Source organism: Lonchura striata, chromosome 6 (genome assembly GCF_050655825.1).
Source record: "Lonchura striata isolate lonStrDom1 chromosome 6, ASM5065582v1, whole genome shotgun sequence".
Lineage (NCBI taxonomy): Eukaryota > Metazoa > Chordata > Aves > Passeriformes > Estrildidae > Lonchura > Lonchura striata.
This window is the reverse complement of record NC_140708.1, coordinates 35,826,913-35,852,580: the sequence shown is the minus strand read 5'-3', so window position 1 is coordinate 35,852,580 and position 25,668 is coordinate 35,826,913. Positions and strand designations below refer to the sequence as shown.

General features: G+C 42.1%; 2 protein-coding genes across 3 annotated transcripts in view; one reads left to right on the top strand and one right to left on the bottom strand.

Annotated features, from left to right (window-relative positions):
- The window catches only part of SEC23IP (SEC23 interacting protein), a 22,290-nt gene extending 10,813 nt beyond the window's left edge, over window positions 1-11,477 (bottom strand). Inside the window, exons 1-8 of the mRNA XM_021529279.3 lie at window positions 11,314-11,477; window positions 7,397-7,920; window positions 5,708-5,903; window positions 4,335-4,528; window positions 3,510-3,599; window positions 2,233-2,353; window positions 1,784-1,873; window positions 1,008-1,149 (exon numbers count right to left, since the gene is read on the bottom strand). Coding sequence (XP_021384954.3) covers window positions 1,008-1,149; window positions 1,784-1,873; window positions 2,233-2,353; window positions 3,510-3,599; window positions 4,335-4,528; window positions 5,708-5,903; window positions 7,397-7,920; window positions 11,314-11,455 — 1,499 coding nt within the window. The 5' untranslated portion in view covers window positions 11,456-11,477. The remainder of the gene's footprint in view (window positions 1-1,007; window positions 1,150-1,783; window positions 1,874-2,232; window positions 2,354-3,509; window positions 3,600-4,334; window positions 4,529-5,707; window positions 5,904-7,396; window positions 7,921-11,313) is intronic.
- Window positions 11,277-25,668, top strand: MCMBP (minichromosome maintenance complex binding protein). 2 transcript variants are annotated; one of them, XM_021529281.4, is made up of 16 exons: window positions 11,277-11,416; window positions 12,254-12,339; window positions 13,948-14,088; window positions 14,392-14,433; window positions 14,885-14,986; window positions 15,456-15,585; window positions 16,199-16,350; window positions 17,045-17,145; window positions 18,920-19,089; window positions 19,910-20,033; window positions 21,178-21,295; window positions 21,860-22,025; window positions 23,814-23,947; window positions 24,430-24,594; window positions 24,988-25,076; window positions 25,291-25,668. In XM_021529281.4, the coding sequence occupies exons 3-16, from the start codon at window positions 14,014-14,016 to the stop codon at window positions 25,415-25,417; spliced, it is 1,695 nt and encodes a 564-aa protein (XP_021384956.3). In that variant the 5' UTR covers window positions 11,277-11,416; window positions 12,254-12,339; window positions 13,948-14,013; the 3' UTR covers window positions 25,418-25,668. The 2 variants fall into 2 exon arrangements, with proteins under 2 accessions (XP_021384956.3, XP_021384955.3); XM_021529280.3 differs by lacking the exon at window positions 11,277-11,416 and adding an exon at window positions 11,566-11,730.

Sequence of the window (25,668 nt, the reverse complement as noted above, 5' to 3'; positions counted from 1 at the left end):
TTTCTCTTCAGGCTGAAGGGATGCCTGAAATAACCTCTTCTCTATTCCAACACTGCTCTAAAAGTACCAGGGAAGTTTGGTGAGCAGACTGACGTGGAAGAGGAAAAGGAACTCGCATATAAAATTAGAATCACTGAATGGTAATACTGAAGAAAACGCTTGGCACCACCATCTGCCTGCCTGGAGTCAAGACAGCTGCACTGGAATTGCAATAGACTTGAGACTGCCTGGTTTGATTAACAGAATAAGGATCCCTCCTCATGCAGTGCTCAAATGCAAATAAAACACCAAGGCTGGAGGAGGAAAGCAGAGAGATTTGACTGAGCTACAACAGTCTGGAGAATATCAGCATCACTTTAAGTGGCACAGGTTGCCACCTTCACAATTTTTACTTCCCAGCTTTGAGCAAGGGAAACAGCTTGAAATGTGAAGTCACAGCAAAGGGGTAGGCACAGAGAAGAGATTTAAAACAGATTTTTAAATGCTGTAACACTCCTACCCAAATATAGATACTTTGCTTCAAAAAAAGAACTCCTTAGCTCAAGTGCCTAATCATAATTCAGGCACTCCTCTAGGACTGGACAGAGGGCTCAATGCCTTCCTCAGAAATAATTGCTAGGGTCAAACTCAATCAGACTGCAGGAAATTAAAGATTAGAAACCTCTCCATTCTAAATTGTGCACACCTCATGGACAAAACATCTCCAGGCTCACCACCTCATCCTTGTGATCACAATCTCTACACACTCACTCATCATCACGTATCATGCATTGGTCACTCTCATGCAAATCCAGTACTGAAAAGCTGAGTGCATCAAAATAAACAAGAGATACACCTCATGCCTTTCCAGCTTTCCAAATACTCCTCATCAAAATGTTAATTTAAAAAAATCTGCAGCTCTCTAATCCAGTCATGTGATATGAACTACTCTTTTTCTCCACTTTCCATAACCCACTAAACAGCAGCTTTTAAGATGTTTTCAACATTAAACAACACCCTCATCTCACCTGTCTACACCTGTTGCATCTCCATGCAGAGAACTGTGCCAGTGAACTGGAAGGAATTCCACCCTGCTCACTTTGCGTTCCTCCAAACACTTCTTAAAGTGAGTCTGCAACAACTTCAGAGAAACAGTCCTAAAATCATCAACTGTGAAGAAAAAGAAGAATGAAAGTTTCATAGCTGCAGTACTCAAGTAACAAATAAATAGCTCCTCCTTCCCCTTAATTTCACAGATAGAATACAAATGACAGTGGAAAAATCTTTCCAAATATTACTATTTTAACAATAAGGTACACATTTTTGTTAGAGTGGATTTTCTAGCAAGTTTCTATTTATCTCACAATGACTGCCTGTTCACTCTATAAGCAGACAGGGCTTGCTTTATTTACTCAGTTGTAACAGTGTATTAAAAAAAAAAAAAAAAAAAGCAAACACAAAACCACACCACACACACAAGCCACACAAAGCAAACACATCCACTCACACCACAGAAAGAAAAAGCAAAAAAACCAATCAACCAAAAAAACCCCTCACCACACATCCCAAAACCCAAATCACCAAACAAGTGTGATATTGAGTACTAGTAATAACAGCTAAACCTTCAAGTTTGACAGAACACAGATTCTACCTTTGGAAAATAATCATGAAAAAATGCAATTTGTTAACTGTAGAGACTTTTCTTAAAAAATAATATAAAGATATGCTTATCTGAATATGAGCTAGAGAGAGCCACATTTAAACAGCAAGAATATAACTGCTCATTATACAAGCCCAAACTTACCACATTCAACAATGCTTCTAAACCTCAAGTCACATACAGGACCTATGCCATGAACCATAAATACTAGATGGTCAATTTGGGACATTTCTCCTGTAGAAAAAAAAAAAAAAAAAAAAAAAAAAAAAAAAAGGAAAACATTCAGAGTACCAATATGTACAGCAGGAGTGAAGTTCAGTGTCTAGCAAGTGTAATACACACTTGTTTAATAAAGTCTTTTACATAACATGGTTCAGGACATAACAGAGCCCACAGGACTCCTTTGATTAAAATACCCCAAAACCAGATAACCTCAGCAAACAGCTGAGATGAAGGAATAAATTTAACTTTTAGACTCCAGGTATGAACAGCACACAGCCACTCCACCCACTATTGTCCAGCTTCTGCACAGATCCAGACTGACTGCTCCCAGTGCAGACTGTCCGAAGTACACCAGGAATCTCATCACCTACCATCAGGAATCTCATCATGGTCATCATCAATTCCACGTTTCACTACCCTTGGCCTTGCCTGCCCATCTTGAGTGGTGCCCCATTCATCTGGTGTGGCAGAAGGCTGGAACTGAACTATGACCTGGAACAAATACAGTGTCAAATTCAAACCACAGTAAAACCTCATGACTCACACTGTTAAGTCTGAAAGCACTGCATGGTTGAACATACTTTTTGATTGCTTTACCTTGCATCTGAAAATCAAATGTTTTCTTCCACAAAATCCTCATTAGTGTGAAAAGAAAACAGATGACTCAAAGTAACCACTAGGTGAAGAAGCTAGGCCTGTTCAGTGATTCTGAACCATTTTAACTCCTCAGCCAAGCATTATTCAAGCTCCTCCTTCCTAGTCTCCAGTATCCACTCTTCCTTAGCAGATGACTGCTAATGTGAGGAAATTGAATGCTACCTGATTTATAGGTATTTTCTCCTACCACAAGGAGAAAATGGAAAAAAATAAGTGCAGTGCTTTTCAGGGAAGAACAGCATCTGAAGTAGTCAAAAAAAACTGAAAAGTGAGTAATTCAGTAGTACAGTTGTTTATAGGACTTACAGTCTCAACTCATATTTATGACATCAAGTGGCTTAAATGCTCCTTCTCTAGATTTTTAGTGGACAGAATTCCCTAACCAGGATTATTAAACACTTTAACTAGAAGCAACCATGATCCTTTCAGTCCCTTGGATAGGTCTGTGTATTAATTACTGTATCTGTGATAAGTGAACAGTTAACAGTATTGATCAATAAGGTTGAAGTCCATGAAGTCTCATGAAGAACATGAGACTGCTCACTTTTAAAGCTTGTCTTGCTATACTTTCTCATGGCCTACAAATAAGCAGAAACCTTCTCAGGCCCTAAAGAAACTACTTACCTTATAGCTAGATTAATGCTCTTCTCCACATGGAAGCTCTTTGTTTTAATTTCATTTGATATAGACTGAGGTTAAACTAATTCAAGTTGCTTACCATTTGCTGCCAGTTATCCTTCGCCAAAATATTTACCATGCAAACCCTTATTCTCTTTGGGTTTCAGAAAGCACTGTCTTTTAACCACATGACAGCACATTGAAGCAAGCACAAGTTTAGTGTTCTGTAAACTTGATCAACTTTAATGCACACACACCTAGAACAAACTGGTATGTTTCATGCAAGAGTAGGACCAATTCAATTTATGTTTCCATCCATTTGCTCACTCCCCCTTAATGAATCCTGTAAGACACAATTGCCAAAATCCATTACCTTTGGATTATGCATGACAATTGTCTCCCCATTTGGAAATTCAAGTCGCCGATGCCATTGATTTGTAGTTACAGCCCTTTTATATTCTGCCTGAAACAGAAAACAAGTTACACAAAATCAGCATGGCAACCTTCTCAGTATTTTGTAGCCTCATGTAATGCTACAGTTAAAATTTACATAACTTTCTTTATATAAAAATGTCACATGTAAAACTACGCAAGCAGATTTTTGTGGTATTCACATTCTCTAAACACAGAGAGACATGAGTCTCTCCCAGGAGTTTTCCTGGGAAGCTGTGAGATGCAGTGAGAAAGCTCAGAGAAAGAAAACAGTTCTTATCTCAATTCACTGCCCCTGTTTGGCACATGTGGAATGTGTTATGGAGATTGTTTACTGAAGAGTGATTTATTAATTGGACACCAGTGATAGTTGTTTGGATCAATTGGCCAATTGGAAAAAGCTGTGTTGTGGCTATCTGGAGATAATCATGGGCTTTTCTTGAGTATATTTTTAGTATGATACAGTTCTAGTATAGTATAGTATTAATGTAATATAATGTAGCTTAATAAAAGCAATTAATTCAGCTTTCTGCAACATGGAGTCAGAGCACGTTATTCCCCATGCAGGGGGGTCACACTGTTTCAATAGATTTTAAGTCACAGCAATGCAGGACTGATGCAGGAGCAATGTGGCCTTCTAGTCACTCCTCTTTCCAGGATTTTCTTATGTTCCAGAAAGTGCACTCTGAAATTCATCTTCATGAAACAGAACTGTTTCTAAGGTGATGAACACAATGAACTCACAAGGTCTCTGCCACTTACGAACCTCCAACTTGTCACTGAAGTCCTCAGTGTAAGGGATGAAGCGGCTGTCCTTGTCTCCCTTGTAGAACCACAGGCAGCGCCTCACTTCCGAGGGCTCCTCGTCCCAGTACACGGCTTTCCTCATGCGCTCGTACAGGAACACGTCGTAGCGGCCGCCGTCCGTGCTCAGCACCACGCTCTCGGGGTCAGGCTGGACTGGGACACACAGCCAGGTGTGATTACCACACTAACACAGCTCTGCTCTGTGCTCTCGGGGTCAGGCTGGACTGGGACACACAGCCAGGTGTGATTACCACACTAACACAGCTCTGCCCTGTGCTCAGCACCACACTCAGGGTCAGGCTGGGCTGGGACACACAGCCAGGTGTGCTTACCACACTGACACATCTCTGCTCTGTGCTCTTGGGGTCAGGCTGGGCTGGGACACACAGCCAGGTGTGCTTACCACACTAACACATCTCTGCTCTGTGCTCTTGGGGTCAGGCTGGGCTGGGACACACAGCCAGATGTGCTTACCACACTAACACAGCTCTGCTCTGTGCTCTCGGGGTCAGGGTGGACTGGGACACGCAGCCAGATGTGCTTACCACACTGACACAGCTCTGCCCTGTGCTCAGCACCACGCTCTCGGGGTCAGGCTGGACTGGGACACACAGCCAGGTGTGCTTACCACACTGACACATCTCTGCTCTGTGCTCTCGGGGTCAGGCTGGGCTGGGACACACAGCCACACGTGCTTACCACACTGACACATCTCTGCTCTGTGCTCTTGGGGTCAGGCTGGACTGGGACACACAGCCAGGTGTCCTTACCACACTGACACATCTCTGCTCTGTGCTCTTGGGGTCAGGCTGGGCTGGGACACACAGCCAGGTGTGCTTACCACACTGACACATCTCTGCTCTGTGCTCTTGGGGTCAGGCTGGACTGGGACACACAGCCAGGTGTCCTTACCACACTAACACATCTCTGCTCTCTCAGCCCAGCCCCAGCCACTCCTGTGATCAATTATGAGGCCATTAGGACTGACAGTCACACCATGGCAGAGAAGCTTTGTAACACTGTGATGCTTCTAGAATGTTCCTATATGCTCTGTACATAACAAAAAGCTTGGAAAAACTCCCAAATACTTATTCCAGAACTGACAAAGTTTAACAAAAAGAACACCCAAGACACAAATAACAAAGAGCTCTATATGAAAATCTGATACTTATTTGGGATGGTACATCTCAACACTGAGATCACAGCATCAGGCAGTGATGTCAGTGAAATTAACTGGCACAAAACATTACTTATTACTGCCACACACAAGTGGCATTACCCCAACATTTTCCTTTAGTCCTTCTGCTCACCTCTGGATAAGACAGGACTTACCAGAATTATAGACCTCCTCTAGTTTTGCAGAATCCAGAATGCTGAATGGCATCCATATTTGCTTGTCCTCCACCTCCTTACAGTAGAACCAGTGGGGCTGAACTGGCTCATATTGGTTCTGCAGCAGCACAGGAGGGGCTGGGACCAGGGGCCCTGCAGGCCTGGCAGGCTGGAGCTGGGACTGGGACGGTGGAAACTGAAAAAAGATGGGCTCAGCCTTTCAGTCTCACAGGGTTTTTGCAGAACTCTTTTATACTTTACTATAGGAAATATTCTGAACCTTTATTTCTAACATGCTTTTCTCCCCAAGAACATTACCTTCCATTCTAAAAATATTCTCCACTTCATCATGTGTTTAAGAACTTACACCTTCTCAAATTGTGAAAGAACGTGAATTTCATTTCTATAAACACTGTTAAAAACTACCATGGTTTGGCATCATGATGACCTAAAATCAGTGAGATTTCAAATATTCTCTTAAATTTTCAAAAGAGCTGAACTTGTTTCTTACAACCACAAAATGTGACATGAAAATAAAAACATATTCTTCACATTGTTTATTTACACATAATTAATTATGCTTTTGCATAAAGACTGCCAATTTTAACAAGTGGCCACTTCAGCTATAGGTCTCTTCCTGCAAAGTGACCTGAACAGGAAGATTCCACACTCAAATGTAGCATTGGTGGCACAAGAAAGGTAACTGATTTTGAAAGGGTCTGCAGCCTACATAAAGCTGCTTTCATACAAATTGTACAAAAATCCCAGTCAGTACAACTAAATCAACTCATGTCAGCAGCAGCAACTGCACTGGTTGATAATACATTAAAAAGGGGAAAAAAAAAAAAGGCACCAAAATATTTTATAATATATAAAATCCAATATATAGAAGTTCTGAAATTATACATTAGAAGGGGAAAAAAGGGGCAGGAAAGTATTGTAAAATATATAAAATCCAATAAATAGAAGTTCTGAAATTATACAATCTAAAACTCCAGACTGTTTAGGTTTTACTGCCTTTGCTATGCTTTGTCATTATATAACCTTCACATTCTTCATTAACAATAACAGATATACAATAATAGCTCAGGCAAAAATAAAAACAGTTTTTGGTATCTTCAAGGCAAACGTGCCAGGTTTTATTAACCCATTGGCATTACTTTAATAATGCTTTTGTGCAGGTAGAAAACAATGAAGATTATCGCTTTATATCACACAAAATCCTCAACCGATGTGTTTCAAAGAATTTGCTGACAATTTTATGTGATTTAGTTTCAAAAAATTCTGCCTTCACCAACAAAACCAGCTTAAAAAGAGATTTCAGACCATATCTTTGAAATGGCTGAATGACCTGATTTAAAGCTGAGGCACAAAAAATGCAGCAACACAGCTGAAACTCAGCAAACTCAGAAATCCACAGAAAAGTGCCAGAGAACTTCACAACCTGGCTTTGTTTCTGATGCCCAGAGGCTGACAGAGCTACAGCCTCAGGATACACTCACTTCAAAGATCAGGAAGTTTTCCTGCAACAACAGTTCCAAGCTACTTCTAGTGAAAAGCTTTTGCTGTTGTAAACGGTTCAAGACTTCTTCTGGGTTTTTTTGCAGAGAAGAAAAATCTTCAAAAGATTAAATACACAGCTGAAAGAGGAAAGTGCCTTGTTTTGCTGTGGCAGCTGGAGTCACGTACCTGTGTCAGCGGCCCCGGGGGTGTCTGGTACATCTGCACAGGTGGCACAGGGGATGCTGTGGCAGGGGGATGGCTCTGCTGCAGCTGGGGAGGGGTGAGGTAGGGGTTGGCCCTGCTGCTCAGGGTGGTGTGCCTGTAGGGGTTGTAGCCCTGCTGCTGCGGGGTCCCTGTGGGCAGGGCAGCGCTGGCAGGTGGGGGACAGCTCTGCTGAGGGGGCTGGTACGGCGCCATTCCCACCTGGGAAGGGGGTGGTGCACTGTAAGACTGGGATTTGGGAATATGTGGTGAAAAGGCATTTTGCCCATCCTGGGACCCAGACACGAGTGGAAGTGAAGTGGGAGGTCTGGAGAAGGCTGGTGCTCCAACAGGTGTTGAAACAGTTGTTAAGGGTGGCTGTCCTATACTCCCAAAGGGATCACTGCTGCTGGGAACTTGAGAGAAGTAGCTGAAAGTCTGTGGAGGGTTGGGGCTGGCTGATGTCTGACCCAAGAAGCTGTCCTCTTCCCCAACATCTGCAGAATCATCTGCAAAAACAAAAGGATGACCAGAGATCTTGTGAGAGCTTCAAATCACTGTATGGGGTCAAAATGTTCTGCAACACCATCAGCTATGGCCAAAACTGTTGGGCTCCATAACATTTACCCATCCTTGATTCAGCACATCATAAAATGAAACAAAAGATACCAAGTCTTCAAGAACATTTAAAATGGACCATGAAAGTCACTCAGTGTACACAGAAAAAGCAACAAATATTATATAAGAAACCAAAATATAACTGGAGTCAGGACTTTCCCAGGGCAATTTGACAGGCACTAAAATCCCAACTTCACTTATCCCTCAAATGCAAGAACAACCTTGGTTTATATCCTTTCAACATGAAAACAGCTACTAAGCATAGGACTTTAGGCTCCTATTTTTAGGATAGAGCTTAAAAACATTCCTAAATAGGCCAACCTTACAGGTTAAACCATCCATTCTTGCCTGCTCCTTCAGCAGAGCCCTCTCAAGGTTTCTCATCTGTTTGCAAAGTGGCCATAACTCATGATCCCAAGCCACTTAATGAGCAGGACTTAGTCCAGTTCGCTCTAAAAATCCTACTCTAGACTTGCATAAAAGCCACATCTCTCATGCAGAAAAATCATTCTGCATAATTGCAAGAGAGGATTTAAAAATATGCAAGGCCATGAATGCCCCTTCACATGGAGAAAATAAGTAAAAGAACTCCTGACCAATCACAGTTTTCTGCTTTGCGGTGACCTAGGAACAAGTGGGAACAAAGGAGGTTTGTCATGATTTGAGGTCTCACAGCAAGCTCACCTCAGGCTGGGATGCCTCCTGAGGGAACAGCACCTTGCAAGGAGTCAGTGCCATCTGCAGAAACCAGCAGTGTTTCAACTGTCTGGCAATCAAATGATGCCAGGCTGTGGGGGAGACACCACAGAGCATCTCTGCTGCTCAGTGCCCAGGCAGAGAGACCAAGAGTCTCTGCAGCTGCGAGCAGCCAACAACAAATGCCTTTATCCACAGCCAACACAACTGTAATAGGGAGCATCAAGGGAGTACAGGGGAATCCATGGAGAAGTCTCCCTAGGAAGCTGCTGTTCTAATTAATTAATCATAAAAGAGGCAGCTGCCAAGATTAAAAAGAACTATTTTAACCATCTTTTATTTAGTCTGTACAGACGGTGTCAATTTGAGGCATCACCTGCCTCAAATACCTCTTGCTTTCCCTTCCAGCACTTGATCCCACTTTGAGGAACAAAGCCAAAATCTCTGTGTGGAGAATACTGAAACCACTTATACCCAGTGACCACTCTGAAGTCAGGCCTGGGGATCATTTCCCAGCTGCAAGCATAAGCCATTTATACTAAATAAAAGGTCTCAGCATACTAAGTAAAGGTCTTTCACATTTCATAAACAGTGTGGGACAGAGAGAAGCACACTGCAAACCATGCTGTCAACTCTCAGCTTTCCCAAACAACTGGCAGCTGAGCAGGCCCTTCACCTCGCCGTGTCAGGCCACCACAAACATGCAGCAGTGTGCCCAAGAGCTCTCAGGGCCTTCAGCAAATGAATATTCACAAAGCACCCACTATTCTCCAGTTTCAAATAGGTTTTGGAGATTTAAGCCTAAGTGCAGCTTTCCTTGCAAAATGAGGATGACAAAAGCTCTGCCTAAAAAACCCCTATAAGTACATATATGCACACACATGCAGTTTTCCAACACAAAAAGTTACTGTTGATCTGGACTTTTTCTAATTTTGCAAAAACTACGCTGTAAAAACAAGCACGTCATACAAATGTTTAAAAATGGGTGTATAGCTTTGATGTGTTCTCCCCGTGCACAGAACAACCTTTCTTCACCTGTGAGTGTGCCAACCTCCTGTACATCCCTCCCCACACGAGGCAGAACTTTGTCATTCACAGACTGTCACCACACAACCACAAGTGACATCAGTCCACGTTGTCACTGGGATCACTCCTCCCACCTTACAGTAAATATATTGATTACATCACCCACACCTGAGCCAGAGAATGCATCTTATTGTCAAACTGCATAGCTCACACCACTAACTAATCACTCTTGGAGACAGATAAACAAATGAATGCCTGCACACAGCTCCCTAATCTTGGCTGTCAGGTGTCAAACAAATCCCTGGATTGATTCTTACTACATTTACACAATTAAAAATCATGACTACAAATACAAAATATTCCACTCAGCAAGAAGATCCCAACAGCACCTGGCTAGACAGATGGTGAGTACACTTGACTGTGGAAACAGAACATTTAACAGGACATGGGCCTTACTTGGACTGACACTGAAATTCACTCCACCTGCAAGACCATGAATCCTCACCTGATCAAATTTTAAGTTACACGGAGAGAATAAGATTCACCACGTTAATCAAATCCCATCAGATTTTATCCTCGGCTGGCTTCAAAATGTTCAGGAAATTGCCAGGACAGCCATTTGCATAAAGCTACTAGCCAGATCAGCACTTAAAAATTGTTCTATTTTCTTAATGAAAATATAATGTGTATTTGCATGAAAGAAAAACTATAATGCTTGTACAAAGGAATTAGTAAATGTATCAACTACCTAGATACTTCAAGTAAGTAGAAATAATCTTTTAATGCTTTTATCCCTCCTATCCAAAAAATGTAGTTTATCTAAAAAACTATTCCAAAGCCATAACTGGCAAACGTTTTATTAAATCTACAGAGAAGTACTACACTGGTTGCCAGCCATATTAATACTTATTTCAGCTAAGATACAACAGTGTTGAAATGAAGTCTTGAAGACTCAGCATAAAACAGTTTGGGTTAAAAGAGACCTTCAGAGGTCATTAGTCCAATCCCAACACGTACAATACAGTAAAATTTCAAATATCTTGTTTCTAGATGCATTCTAATGTTTCAAGCTTTAATCTCTGACTGAATACATTCCCAAAAAAATCCATTCCTTTATCTGAAACTGCCTGAACACCAGATTGTAAATTGCACGCGCATGTGTTGGGAACACCATTAAAGCTTTAGGAGAAAAGGATATTAGAACCAGGATTAAATTAGCAAGGATATTTAAGGCGGCTGCTTAAGGTACTATTTTCAAACCCGGAAAACAGAAGATAACGTGAGAGAGGAGCTTAAAAAACGCGGAAACATGCAGTACGCGCTGAATGGAAGCACCGACGCCTCGGAAGCGCGACGATCAGCGCCCGTCCTCAGGCACAGCGCTAAATCCACACACACACACGCATCAAGCGGGGGAAGCAGAAGAAATTAAGTGCCGGAAAGCGGCACTGGGGGCACTTCGGCTCTGGGGACTCTCCCGGCCCTTCCCTTTGCCGGCGGGACCCCGCACATCCCCCGCGCTCCCGGTTGCGCTCCTTCCCCGCCTCCCTCTCTCTCCGTACCGGCGGGCAGCAGCGCGGGGCCGGGCGGCGCGGCCGGCGCTTGGCTGACGGGGATGAAGGGCACGTTGAAGCTGAACTCGGTGGCGGAGGAGGAGAAGAGCAGGTTGGTGCCGGTGCCTCCCCCGGGCTTCGCCGCCGCCATGGCCGCGCCCCGGCCACGTCCCGGCCGCGGCCCCTTCCGCCCGCACCCAAGATGGCGGCGGCGGCCGCGCGCAGCCGTGAGGGGCGGGCGGGAGGCGGGCGCGGCCGCCATTCCCGCAGGAAGAGGAGGAGGAGGAAGCGGCGGCGATCCCCGCGCTGGGCTGGCGGGAGGGACTCGGCGGCCGCAGGGTGCCGGCAGCCCCGCGGGGCACCCCGCCATGCCGTGCGTGGGCGACTGGCTGAACAGCCCCCTGAGCATCGTGCAGGGCATCTTCGGTGAGGCAGGGCGGGAGCGCCCGGAACCGGAGAACCGGAGGGCGCTTTCCCTCGTGGGGTGGTGGCGGGGCAGATTCTCTGTCTTATGTCGTGTATGTCTTATATACAGCGTGTTTTGCGTTCCCCGTGTATCTCTGGGTTCTGCAGCAAGGCGCGCTGTCTGCCCTGATGTTACCAGCGCGGTCAGCCGCGGCTCTGGCCGTGCTGGGCTTGATCTTCACTAAAACAACACCGACATAAAAATTCCCGCAGCCGACAGAGCGCGGAAAGCGGAGCCTGGGCTCCTGCCCTTCCCCGCTGGGGCGATGCGGAGCTTTCCCTCGCTCCCAGGAATGGCTCTGTGCTTCTTGGTTGGCCTTAAAGGCTTTGAAATGGGAAGTCAGTGACTTGCAAGGGGAGTAAATTAGTCTAAGCTGCACTTCCGTAAAATAAAAGTGAAAGTTGGGTTTGTTCGATATGCTGGGTAAAAGTCTCTTATGTGGTGGTAATGGGCACATCGATATGGTTTTGGGTTTTTTTGTAGCCCAAAATGCTCCGAACTCTGACTGGGAGAAGAAGGTAACCGAATACTTCAAGGAGAAATTAAAAGAAAACAATGCTACTAACTGGGTGAGAGTGTTTTATTCTTTTCGAGTTACACTTTTTTTAAGCTTCGTTGTTTATTATTACACTTTATTGCAGTGGCTTGCTTTTGATAAGTCCTGCTTTTTCGTGATAAGCGTGCAGCTGAATTTCAGGCCCAGGCTTTGGGATGTGGAATTTGCACCTCGGCTGCTTTAACCTGAGTGTAAAGCCAGGATGTGAAATCCCAGCCCACCCATGCCCTTGCCTTCAGCACCCTCCTTCCCCCAGGCCATTGCTGCTGGCTGCTGCCACTCTGGAGCACAGTCAGTAGATGGCAGGCGATGACAAATATTGTCATTTTTGGGGAAGTGCGAGTCCTCACTGTGCACCACCAGCTGCTGGTTATGAACCTCTTGTCTCAGGAGCTTTTATCACAATGCTGAACACTTGTGTGGGTTGAATAAATAGTTGTCTGGACCTTCAGGTTTTAAGGAAAAAATGCTTTTCCTACTAAAACTGTGCTGGGTCAGGCCTGGTTTGTGCAGTTTAGCCGGGAAGATGTGCTTTAGGTTTTAAAAATAAAGTGTGAACAGTGGAGTTCAAAAGCTGATACTTTCCTAAAAGGCTGTAGCAGAAATGGCATAATGGGACTGATAAGGGGATTAGAAGCTTTCATATCAAATCTGTTCTACCTATGACTAAAACCAGGTGAAAATTATTGGCTTTATTTCTCTGTCAGTGAATGTATTGTGTACTTAGTATTAAATGGTAGCTTAAATCAAAGCTACCATTAATAAATGGCAAAATTGAGTAAAATTTACCACATCAGAAGGAATTGAAATCATATTTTCTTACTCAAAAAATACCGTGAGGCAATATACTTTTGTTAAAATGCCACTTCCTATAGGGCCACTTTTGTTGCATTTTAATGTTGGATGTGGGCTTTTTCAGCAAAGATTTTCTCTTCAAATTTAGAAAACTCTATTCATATTACAAGTCTTGCTCTTTGAAGTTGTACCACGTGCTTAGGCGTTGATTTTCTTTTCCTTCTATTTTCCCATTGTCATGTAAAACTGCGTGAAAAAGACTTCCCCAATGTTGACTTGGAAATTAACATACAGGTTTTCCAGGACCTTTTGTTATAGGCAATTGTGCATGCAAATTGCTCTAGTACTGCTGGTACACAGCACGAGGTGGAAGTGCTGTTAAGTAGAAATAAGATAAGTGAAAAATTCTGTTTAATCCTGCAGCTGCAATAATTCGAAATTGAAAACTTGGTTTCAAATGTTGTACAGTTTTCATACAGTTCCAGTGACCTGTAACAGCTTCTTTTATAGGAAGATGTTCTTTCAGTATTTGGAACTGGAAGAATTTGGGAACTGTTAATTCTGTTAACTTCCTGATAATTGTAACAGCCATTGCAGGAAGGTGTTGGGATAGAAACATTTTGTTGGTGCTAAGATTAGGATGGGAGATGCACTCAGAAAATACTAAGTGTGATATATATATATATATATATGTGTGTGTGTGTGTGTATATATAGGGGTTTGAGGAGGAGGATGGTCAAAGAATTAAGTTTTACTGCTGGTTTTCGCTCTTTTTTTTTTTGCATCAATATATACCAGTTGCATAGAACAATCTCTTTTTTCACAGGTCCCATCACTGAATGATGTTCCTGTACATTACCTAAAACCCAACAGCTTAGTGAAATTTCGCTGCATGGTTCAAGATATGTTTGATCCTGAGTTTTACATGGGAGTGTATGAAACAGTTGACCCAAACACAAATGCACGTGTAAGTGAAATACTGAGTTACTATTTTAGCAAATGTTTGTCATTTTACTTATTCTGGTCCTTGTATTTCTGTAGTTTGTGAGTTAAACCTATGGAGTGTGGACACTGACTGTAACTGTGTTCAGCTCAAGTGGCATCAGTAAAAAATAACCTGCTACATTTCTGTTGAATAGAAAATGTTAAAGTGATGAAAGGTTTGGCAGGATGTCTGTGAGGGACTTTGGGCTTCAGTGATTTTGGTGTGATTGATATTCCGGATGCTGTCAGAAACAGAATGATTGCATTGCTTTTTCCCTCTTGACAGGTTTTGCATTTTGGTAAATACAGAGATGTGGCAGAATGTGGGGTAAGTTATAAAAATTATATGAACTTAAAGAACAAATATTGGGTGGAAAGTTGTAGTTTTGTAAGTGTGACAGAGCTTCTTTGGTACTTGACAATGAAGTTGCTGCTCTAAATGCAAAGTTAATCTTTGGGTTGGAAAGCAGAGTATTCATAACTGCTCACTGGCATTAATTTCAGTGGGCTTCCAGCTGTTTCTCTTGTATTTAAAATTTGTTTTGGTTGAGTGGAAGGGGGAATGCCCATGACCTTGAAACTGCCTGCTGTGGAAAACAGTTACTTTTGGTAGTGCAGTACAATTTGAATCAAAACATTATATATTCATATTTCCTGAGTTACGTAGTCTTACATGTTAATTGTAACTTCTGGCTGATTAACTGAATCTGTGGGGTTAGTTTAAAAAAGGAAAACAAATTGCAATCAGATTTTTAACAAAATTTCTCTTGGGATTCCAGCCTCAGCAGGAACTTGATTTGAACTCCTCACAAACAGTCACCTCAGAGAGACAAACTTTCTACTGTGTTCCAGTGCCTGGTGAATCAGCATGGGTGAAAGAAATATCTTTTTTTGACTAAGCCAGTGTTTTGTTATACAATCAGTGGTCACCAACTAATTAATTAGATTTAGGAGATAAAGTTATTTAAAACTTCTTTTTTTCTTTTAGTGAATCTGGAGAGGTGATAGGTGTAGAAAGAGAAAAAAGGAAAGTTGATGGCGTGTAATATACACAAAGAGGATGCAAATTGATTTAGGAGCATTAGTTTTGATTCCATAGATGTTTTTGCTTGGGAAAGTCTTGAAAATTTCTGTTCATTTCTAGTTGCTAATGCTTAGGAAAAGGGAAATTTTAATTGAGCCATTGGCATTTTCTGCAGCAGGACACTGTTTCACAGTAAGAGTCTCCTATAAAACACCTGTAACTGAGCGTGTTAAGATTAGGATTTTGTTAAAAAAACCAACAACTAAACCTTAGTGTGGTTGAGGTTTCCCTGCTCAGCCTGTGGCTTCCTTAACCCTCGATCCCAGGCCTACATCAGTGCCAGCCAGGCCCGAGTGAGCCCCTCCACCTCCTACACCCCCAGTCGGCACAAGAGGAGCTATGAGGAGGATGAGGACATGGATCTGCATCCCTCCAAACAGAAGGAGCAACACATGGGTAAGAGCTGCTGGTGGTGAATAGTTGTTCTGATATCTCTCCAGGATTTGGCAAAAATTCATTGCTAAAAACTGATATTTTGCCAGCTGTTTTCATTGTTATTGTTGTTGCAGCCTTTAGGATTTGGAGGCTTTGTTGAAGTCAGTGGTTTGATTTGAAGGAGTGTGGGAGAGCCCATAGTGTTGTATGTGTGTTGTGTGACTTGCTGACAATCTACAGAAATGTTTAATATAAACTGCGTTTTATGCATATTCTTACCTGTTTTTTTAAATATGAAATGCAGAAAAATATTACCTTTGCAGTCCTGTCGACTGTAGAAAAAAAAAAATTGCCTGGTTTAAACACTGCAGAAAAAAATTTCTTTGAAAATCAGGTTTCTGTCCATGATACATAGATCTTTGCCAGTACTCTCTCCCACACTTAACTTGATTACATAAAATATGCACTTGTGAGACTTCTCATATCAAGAGTATATTCTGTCAGGAATATTGCATTATTAAATATTCTTGTCTCAGATGTTTTCTTAAATTAGTTTTACTCTGTGTTGCTTACTAAAGAAAGTTGTTCAGCTCTGCATTTCTGTTGTTAAGCCTGAAAATCCTGTGTTTTTCAGGCAGTGGAAGTGATATCCATGGATGTGTGGAGCCAAAGAGATTAGAAACAGAAGCTTCTGCAGGTCATCATGTCATTTCTCCCAACTGCTCCCCTCCACTTGACCTAAATTTTCCTTTGCCAGGAGAGAAGGGACCAGCATGTCTCGTAAAGGTGAGAGATGGAGAGGTGATGAGCAGGGCTGGGCTCTCTGTGAGGCAGGCAGAATCAGCCTTGCACTGGTTTGTAGGCACAGAAATGTGTCTGGAGTCCAGAATTTTGTTTCCAGAGATAATTACATTCTTTCTCTTCACTAACACAGTGTTTCTCTTCTTGAGTGCTGCATTTGAATTGCTGAAATCCTTCAGCAGCATTTATTAGAGCTTGCACCTTCTCACCCCACTTAGTTTAAAAGGAAAGATTCCAGGGTGCAGCTGGTATTTAGCCCTGGTATTTAATTGAAAAACAGCTGTGAAAAACCAAGCTGAAAAACCAATAAACTACACATTGGTGTATTGAATTTGAAATAGTCCTTGATTCACTGCTATGTTATATTACTATGAAACTTTACACAAACTTGCTCTGCTATTGCTGTATTGACTTCTCTCTTACTCTGTAAATCTTGATGAATCAGAGTAGAATACAATTGTTGGCACTCATGTGGCAAAAAATGCCAATAGAAAAAGTGTGGAGTCATAACACTCCCTTTTCCAGTGTAAGCTCACTGACACTGAGGGCAAGGGGACACCTCTTCACTCAGACTGTTCTCAGTCCAGAGTTGAGATTCCTGAATTTCCTGTCCGACAGTTTTTCTGCTGTCCTGCATCTGGCCCATCTGCCTCAGCATTTTATTTTCTGTTTGGGGCAGGTCTATGAGAGCTGGGAGAGCTTCAAAGTCAATGATGTGCTGGAGGTGTTTGGTGTTCTGTCTGTGGACCCAGTGCTGAGCATAGTGAACAGTGAAGAGAGGTAAGGCTGTGCTGGAATTCAGGTTTTTATTGCAGTGAGCAGACAAGGAAATGTGGAAGTACATGATAATTATGCTTAAGAAGTGAATTTTGTTGCTTTAAAATAGCTTGATGAGGAAAGTGTTATATCCAGCATCCTGGAAACTGAAGTCCAATGTGCTCTGGTACATCCATATCCTTGGATACCCAGTGCATCTTTTTTTAGGTTGTACACTCTTGTAAAGCAGAAAATGCTTCTATAGCTAAATGTTTTGTACTCTTTCATGTGTACAACATTTTCCGTGAATGAGTGAATAGTGAACAAATATTTCAAGGAAGCTTTAAAATTATAAATGTCCTTTTGAAGTAATTTCAAAGTCCATGAAGGTTGTTACCAGAAAAGTAAACACTCTGAAGAATATAAGAAAAAATGTTTGCATGTCTGCATGTACAGTGATAGTAACCAAAATGAGTAAAAAATGGGTTGATTTCTCTATAATCACATCTTCTTAATCCACTGATAGAAACTTCCCATTTCACCTGCTGTTCTGCAATTCCATGCCTGACAGAATACAAAATCATTTAGGATGCAAGAAGTCAATTGTGAAAATAAAACTCTTTACCAAAATTTAACATAAATACTGCTGATGTACCACTACACTCTGAATTATTTCTGTTGGTGAGTCTGTTCATCTGTCTAGCAAGTACAATACCCAGAGTGCAATGTGAATCCTTTACAATGCCAACTTCTTAAAAATTACCTCAGCCTGGTCAGCTGCTTTTTGTTATCATCTGTGTGACAGCTAATCCCAGACTGACAGCTCAGTTGCACTGTCACAGGTGCTTGTGGGTTTTGTCCTGTATCATTCTATAACAAGACAAAATGGTGGCATTTAGCAACATTTTGAATGCAAACAAAACAAATCTCTTTGAATGCAAAGAGTGGATACTGTGTGAGTGAACTGCTGAAGTGGCTTTGAAGTTACAAAGCCTGACAGCCTTTAAAACCATTACAAGAAAATGAAAATTGTGCTAAACTTTACTGTCATTTAATATAGTTGCTTCAGGGATTTTACTTCCTAAAAATGAAAAATTAAAACCACCTAGAAGAAAATTTTTAAGACACAAGCTTTGCCCTCCCTGAACATTTATCTGAACTCTTAAATTAGAGGTAATACCTCCAGGTTCCAGCAGAGGTACGTTAGGATTTATTTATTCACGGTTCTTTTACTCAGCCAGTGATAGAGATGTGATGTGACTGTCTAGAAGATCTTGTCAGGCTCCAGAATCTGGTGGGATATGAAAGTCCCACGTGTGCTTACAGAGACAAATGTAATAAATTACCTTATTTTTTTAAACCTGGTGTTTACACTTCACTCAGTACAGGCTGGACAGAACAGTATGTAATATTTTACTTGAAACTACAGCCTGTTAAATGGTGCAGCAAATAATAAATGTGATTATGTTTGTGCGGTTTGGTTTTGAGGGTTTTTTGTTGGGTTGTTTTTTTCTTCAGAAAAATATGGTTTGATTATTTTGTGAAAATAATAGAATCCAGATATTTTGGGTCAAGCCTGCTTTGGTGTTAATATGTCATTATGTAATTGTGATTCAGTATTTATGTTGTTTATGAAGATCCCAAAGAAGGTGGTTTGAATGTGGGAGGTGTCACCAGGAGCTGGGAGTGGGTGTTGTTTGTTCCTCTGTTCTTGGCCTGGCTCCAGCTGCTCTGGCTCAGAGGGAGAGCAATTCCTGTGGGATGTTTCTGAGTCCAGCTGTGCTGTGCCTCTCCCCAGGGACAGCTCAGCCCTGGATCCCATGGAGTGCATGGACACGGCAGAGGAGCAGAGGGTGCACAGCCCCCCGGCCTCCTTAGTGCCCAGGATCCATGTGATTTTGGCACAGAAGCTGCAACACATTAACCCCTTACTGCCTGCCTGCCTTAACGAAGAGGAGAGCAAATCCTGTGAGTGTCTGAACTCTGGGTGTTTTCCAGAACATCTGAACAAATATTGCTTTGCTGAGAGGCAAATGCCTCAACAGCAGGGTTTGAATTTAAATCTTGTTAAATGGAAGAGCCATGCAATGCTGCACAGGATGCAGATGTTTGTGTTTATGTAATGTTTACATTTTTATTTGGCTGAAATAAATGTGATTTATGTGGACTTTGGTTTTGTAGTCTACGTGCCCAAGGATTTTACCAAGTTGTTCAGCCATAAGATTTGATTTATTTTCAAACAGAGTTGGGAATTGCTGGAAAATTGGATTTCCAATTTAGTACGATGCTGGAAATAAGAAACATACTGATAATATAGAGACTCATAATACTGTGCACAAAATAAGGCAATTCTGCTTTTAAGCAGCTGTGCTATTCCTTGTTTGACTGTATTTTTCATTTAATTATTGCATGCAGACTTCTGGTATTTGTAACTCTCTTCCTTGAGCGCCTTGTATTGCTTGTTCTGATAATATGTAAGAGGTTTTTTCTGCCTTTAATATAAAATGGAGCAGTTTTGGATTTTATAAATTTGGCTCTACACTTTATACCCTACTGCAAATGTATTACACAATATCTAATCTTTTTAAAAAATAATTTCCAAGGAAGTGTTGAGTGATTCAGGTTTTCCAAAACCAGTTGAAAAAAACAATGTGCATTTGGGGATTTTTTCCTAGATTACTTTGGAATAAACATTTTTACCAAACTGACAGAAAGTCAAATTTATATAGAGGGAAAAGGGTGAGAAACAAGAAGATTTTCTGACATTTATCCTATGCTCTTTTGCCAGTTGTTTCTAATTTCATGTCTGAGCTGTCACCAGTGAGAGCAGAGTTGCTGGGGTTCCTCACCCATGCCCTCTTGGGAGACAGTTTGGCTGCTGAATACCTGATACTGCATCTCATTTCTACAGTGTGAGTATTTACATGTGTGCTGAGAACTTGTGTATTTATCATTTCAAAGAAATCTCCTTCTATGGGGTTTTTCACCAGTCTGCAAATAAATGGCAGGAATAGCTTAAATAATACTTACTTCAGTAGTACTTTGTTCAGGTAGAGTTGTCCTGTCACAATACACACAAAGGCAGATTTCAGTGTCCGAAATAACAGTGAGTATTGATAAAAGTATTGATAAAAGACCAGTTTATGGCAGTGTATCTCTTCAGTGCTGCTTTGAGAGCTGACAGACTCTCCAAGACACTTTTAAACAGAGGTATGAAAACATCTTTCCTACTCTGGCTTCTTCTAATGAGTAGGACATGCCACTGACTTCCCAATAACAGCATCTCCTGACTGCAGGAATTGTTGCCTAGGTACTACAAGGTACATCCTGGGAATTTGTTTATTTAAATGTAAACCTGTTTAATGGTAAGTTCAAGTGATCTATTTAGCATGTGATAGAAATTTATTCTTATCTTGATTTAAACTATGTCTGGGTGAAAGAGCAGCATCCTTTGACTCATTAAATTCTTAAGTGTGAAACTTCAGACATTATAGTTGTCAGGTTCAAATTTAATGGTAGTCATTTTAGGCTTCAATATCAAAATGAGTTGTTTTCATTCTTTTTAGTAAGATTGTGAATGTTCCAACACTTAGCCTAGAATGTATTTTCTCTCTTAGCTAGTATCACAAAAAGGTTGAGAGTTGTCAAGAATGGGGAGAAGATACACAGTGAGAAGAGGTAGAGGAAAGCTGAGGGCAAGTAAAGGAAATGAACAAGTGTGATAAGGAAGGAAGTTGAGATTGAGCAGCAGAAAGGAAAAGAATGAAGTGTGTTCACTGAGTAAAACAGAGTACAAGAAGAACAGAATGTCTGGGAGGCCATTGCAGGTGCCAAGCACTGTAAATTACTGTTTTTGTGTGGTGCTGTGAGCAGCAGCTTCAGCCTGGCTCAGGTCCTTGGGCACCACACAAGGAAGGCAGAGGAGCTGGCTGATTTTGGTGTGTGTGTTCTGAAATCCTGCTGGCTGTCAGAGACACCACTCAGTGCTCCAGCTGAATGACACCTGTACCCAGTGTTAGCCAGGCGTTTGCCTAACCTGTGCTGCTTTTGGTGCAGCTATGCCAGACGGGACGTGCTTCCTCTGGGAAAATTCACCGTCAACCTGAGCGGCTGCCCCCGGAACAGCGCCTTCACGGAGCACCTGTACCGCCTCATCCAGCAGCTGGTGCCAGCAGTAAGCATTGCCTGGGCAGGCCTGGGGGATGTGTTCTCACTGCTTCAGCTTGGTCAAGGCAGGCTGATGAATGCTCTCCTGCATTTAGAGAGCAGATATCTATAGAGATGTGGCTGGCCTGGGTGTTGAAGTCTGTGTGCCTCATCATCTAGGATGAATATGGGATAAAATCATCTCCTCAGAGGTATTGAATTGACAGGCAGATGCTGCATGCTTTATTTGGTCTTTCTGGATTTATGTTTAGGCGTTTGGGTTATTTAATTATGATGTCATTAGGTTTATGGATAATGCTCTGCAGAAAAGCCACAGTAATTCAATTTGGGGTCACACTAACAGTATTGCTGCAATAAATCATGTGCAGAACAGGTGATAGGAATTCCTAACAGCAATAGTTTCCTTTGGGAAATTTTGAAGTATACAGCATTTGGATATTTGGGATGATTAAAGTGTTGCAGTGACAAGCTTTGCTGTGCAGGTTCCCAGCCCAGCTGGAGCTGCAGGAAGCAGCATTCCCTGGGGAAGCTGGAGCACAGCAGAGGTGCTGATGGTTTTTTCTCCTTGCAGTCCTACCACCTGCGGATGAGCATCGAGAGCATGAACCAGGCGCGCTTCATCCCCCACAAGGACTACACGGCCAACCGCCTGGTCAGCGGGCTGCTGCAGCTGGCCAGCAACACCTCCCTGGTCATAGATGAGACCCAGCTCGAGCAGGGACAGCTGGACACAGCAGGTACACCCTGTCTGTGTCTGCAGTCTCACTGGGGAGGTTAAAAGCTGCTGTGGTTTAACACAGTGGTGATAATCGTGTCCCGCTGGGGTCTGTTGCAAAACTGTGTGTGGTTTCTACATCCTATTGCATTGCTTTGAAGCAGCTTCCTGCAACTTCTCAGCCAACTTAAGATAAACTGGGAGAACTCTTTATTACCAAAATAACTCTGATTCATTGGAGTGGCCTTTCATTTTCCTGTGATAGTGCATGAAGTGGGCAAAGCATATGCTGATGCCTTATGCTCTATATTTTTACTGTATATCTGGAAACCATCCCTGAGAACACAGCTATAAACTGGAGGAAAAAAATTGCTATTACTGTGTTAAAAATAGCAGGGATTCTATTTTACAAGCTGATATAGCACTGTGTACCATGCTTTCAGCAGAGCTTTAGAAATGAATTTAATTATAACTTCCATAAAAGAGCTGAGTTGCGTATTAAAAGCTCAGTACCTGGATAATGCACAGTACAGGTGTCTTTGGTGAGTCCTGGGGCTGTCCTGTGCACGGCCAGCTGTTGGAGCCCAGTAATCCTTGTGGGTCCCTTCCATCTCAGGAGATTCTATGAAACAACAGGAAATCACTGCAAGTAAATTAATTTTAAAATAAAAATGCTGTCTGTAGAAAGCTGCTTTGGTTTTTTTTTTAATTACTGCTCTTAGAAGTTGCTAATTGAAATTATTCAATTGCTTTTGAGTTTTCAGTAGTTTTTGCTACTCAGCTTTAGTAAAGCTACAAAATTTTGCTAAAGGAAACAGTAAAATTAGTAACAAGCTCTGCATTGTTTGTTTCAAAAAAAATTAAAATATTATAAACTCCCATTAGAGAGAACTCTTGCTGTGGTGGTTTATAGGTTTTCTAAAATGTTTGTAATGTTTAAAAATACTCAGCATTTAATGAAAAAGTAATATTTTAGTTCTTAAAAATTGCAGATTAAAAAGGGTTGGTAATTTTGTTTCTTTTTTGCTGATGTGATATTGTTTTCTACTGAATTTAGAGTAAAGAAGTAAAGATTTTTCGTTTATTACAGCAGCATTGGGAGCAAAATTTAATCCTAGAGAATAGTGTCTTCAGATGTAGTAGTTGGTTTGGAACTCTTGGAAGCTACAGCTTAGAAATTTCAAATGGAAAAATGTCCCAGAAGATAATCCTAATCTTAAATTTGCCTTTATTTGCTTACTTTGCCTTTATTTACAATATACTAAATAATTACCAAGTATTTAAAAGCAAAACCATGATAGTAGTATTATCATTTGATGCAGTAACTGCTAAAGAGAAATTCAGTTTGTCAGGTACATGTTGGTATTTCAAAGAGAGAATTCCGAGAGTCAACCAGTTATTTGTCAATTTTAACCTTTTATATTTTAAATAATTTAATTCCAGGTAAGGTGAGTAAGTACTATAAAAAATTTTGGCAAAATTAAATTGGTTGTGTTTGTCTGCTTTTGATGAGAGATTTCTTTTTTTGTTTTTATCTCTAAATAGATACCTGGCTTTGTAGGGCCAGTGAAAACATGAGCTATAAACTCATGTACTAAGCCAAAGTTTAGGCCTGAAATCAAGAGTTCTTATTTTTGGCTCACATTAAGTAATGTTTGTCTCTGTCTGGAAGACACCTCAGACACAGAAGGAACAGGATGATTGCAGGAATCCTTCTGCTGGCTGCTCCTTAAAGACAGATGGGAAACAAAAATCAGGGCTGACATTTGTTGTGGTCCAGTGCTCAGGGAATTTGCTCTTGCTCTTGCAGGTGTCCGTAACGTGACAGCCCTGGGTAACCTGATCACTTGGCAGAAGGTGGATTATGACTTCAATTACCACCGGATGGAATTCCCATGCAACATTAATGTTCTGATCACTTCCGAGGGCCGCTCGCTCCTGCCGGTACGGGAGGGGCTCCCAGGTTCTGCAGGGGAACTGCAGCTGGCAGCTGCTGCCACAGCAGGCACTGCCCGGGACCAGTGGGGACAGGAAACTTGTCTTGTGACCAGGGAGGGTGTGACACTGGCAGTAGCTGCTGCCTCCTCGCTCGTGGCTGGAAAATGCAGAGATGGAGCTTCCCTCCTCTGTTTGAATGGGGATGGTGAGGTGTGAAGGACCCAGGGATGGGGAAAGCTGCAGAGATGTGCTGCTCTCTGGCATGGTGGGTTCTGAGGTGATGGCCACAGATGTGGCATTGCCCCTGCAGTAACCTGAGCTTGCAAATATCTGCTTGAATCAGGAGCTGTTCAAAATATGAGCTGGGGAATGTTTCAGAACCTTAGTTCTGGGAAATAAGTGACTTCTGCTGCTTTTGAGAATAAATTAGTCTTGGAATAGAAAATAGCGGGATGTGGAAAGAGATGAAATGTGATTTTCTTTTTCAGTCAGATTGCCAAGTCCACTTACAGCCACAGATAATTCCCCCGAACATGGAAGAGTACATGAGCAGCCTCCTCACTGCAGTGCTGCCCTCCATGCTGAACAAATTCCGAATTTACCTGAGTTTATTGAGGCTGCTGGACTACAGTATATCTGATGAGGTGACCAAGGTAGGAACACTTCCCCAATACATTTTCAATGGTTTATTTGCATAGAAAGCACCTTAGTAGACAGTTACTGTACTTGCCCTGTCAGTGATTCTCCTTTACAAAACCCAAACAGAAGAGTTTTCACATCCTGACTGTGCCTTCAAGGGTTTGTAAAGCATATACTGAATTTATTACAGATAAGGAACAGTGCATGCAATCTGCTTTCTAACACTCATTTTGAAAATGGGTTCTTTTCAAAGATGAGAAGTAGCCTGGCTTTACTCAGGCTCACTTCTGGACAGCAATGAGTTGAAACGTTGAAATCTAAAGGTCATTACAGTGTTCAGCTCCTCAAAAGCTTTTCTCCTTGTGGCGATCTGGTTTGCTCCATCATTCCACGCTGTGTTTTTCCAGGCAGTAGAAGAAGACTTTGTGGAAATGCGCAAGAACAACCCCGAGAGCGTCACGGCCGATGACCTGCACAAAATGCTGCTGGTGGCCAGGTGGGTGTGGTGCCCTTGTCACCACTCGGGGCTTCCCAGCAAGCTGCAGGTGACCAAGCCTAGAATCTCCTCTGCCTTGTTCCTCTCAGGCAAAGTATTCCGTCCCTGCTTTCATCCCATGCTTTCCTACTGCTGAAGGCCAGCTGGGTTTGAGCTGGGCAGGGTTCCAGCAGCTGCAGGAGCTGTTCCTGACTGGCTCTTTGTGCTCCCCCAGGTTCCTGTCGCTCAGTGCGGGGCAGACGACGCTGTCGAGGGAGAGGTGGCTGAGAGCAAAGCAGCTGGAGGCACTGCGCAAGGCCAGGCTGCAGCAGCAGAAATGTGTCAATGGCAATGAACTCTAACACCTGCTGGATGTCACCCTGAAAATGTCTCTAATCCTCGGTGGAACCCATACTAAGATTGGAATATTGTTTATACCAGTTTTTGTAGATAATTTATACCAAAAAGTTATGGATATTTACCCTTGCGGTCTGAACACACTTAACTCTGTTCAGCCACCTAAACATATTTTATGGAATTTTTTTGGACCCCGTTTTGTAATTGAAAATTGGTAACACTGAGCAAATTGTTTGATATTAAACTTTAATACTGA

Excerpts from the sequence above, each read along its gene's own strand:
- MCMBP (XM_021529280.3), top strand. The coding sequence starts at position 11,673 with ATGCCGTGCGTGGGCGACTGGCTGAACAGCCCCCTGAGCATCGTGCAG. Across the intron at positions 12,340-13,947 it reads AAAACAATGCTACTAACTGG|GTCCCATCACTGAATGATGT; the intron begins GTGAGAGTGTTT and ends CTTTTTTCACAG. Across the intron at positions 17,146-18,919 it reads ATAGTGAACAGTGAAGAGAG|GGACAGCTCAGCCCTGGATC; the intron begins GTAAGGCTGTGC and ends GCCTCTCCCCAG.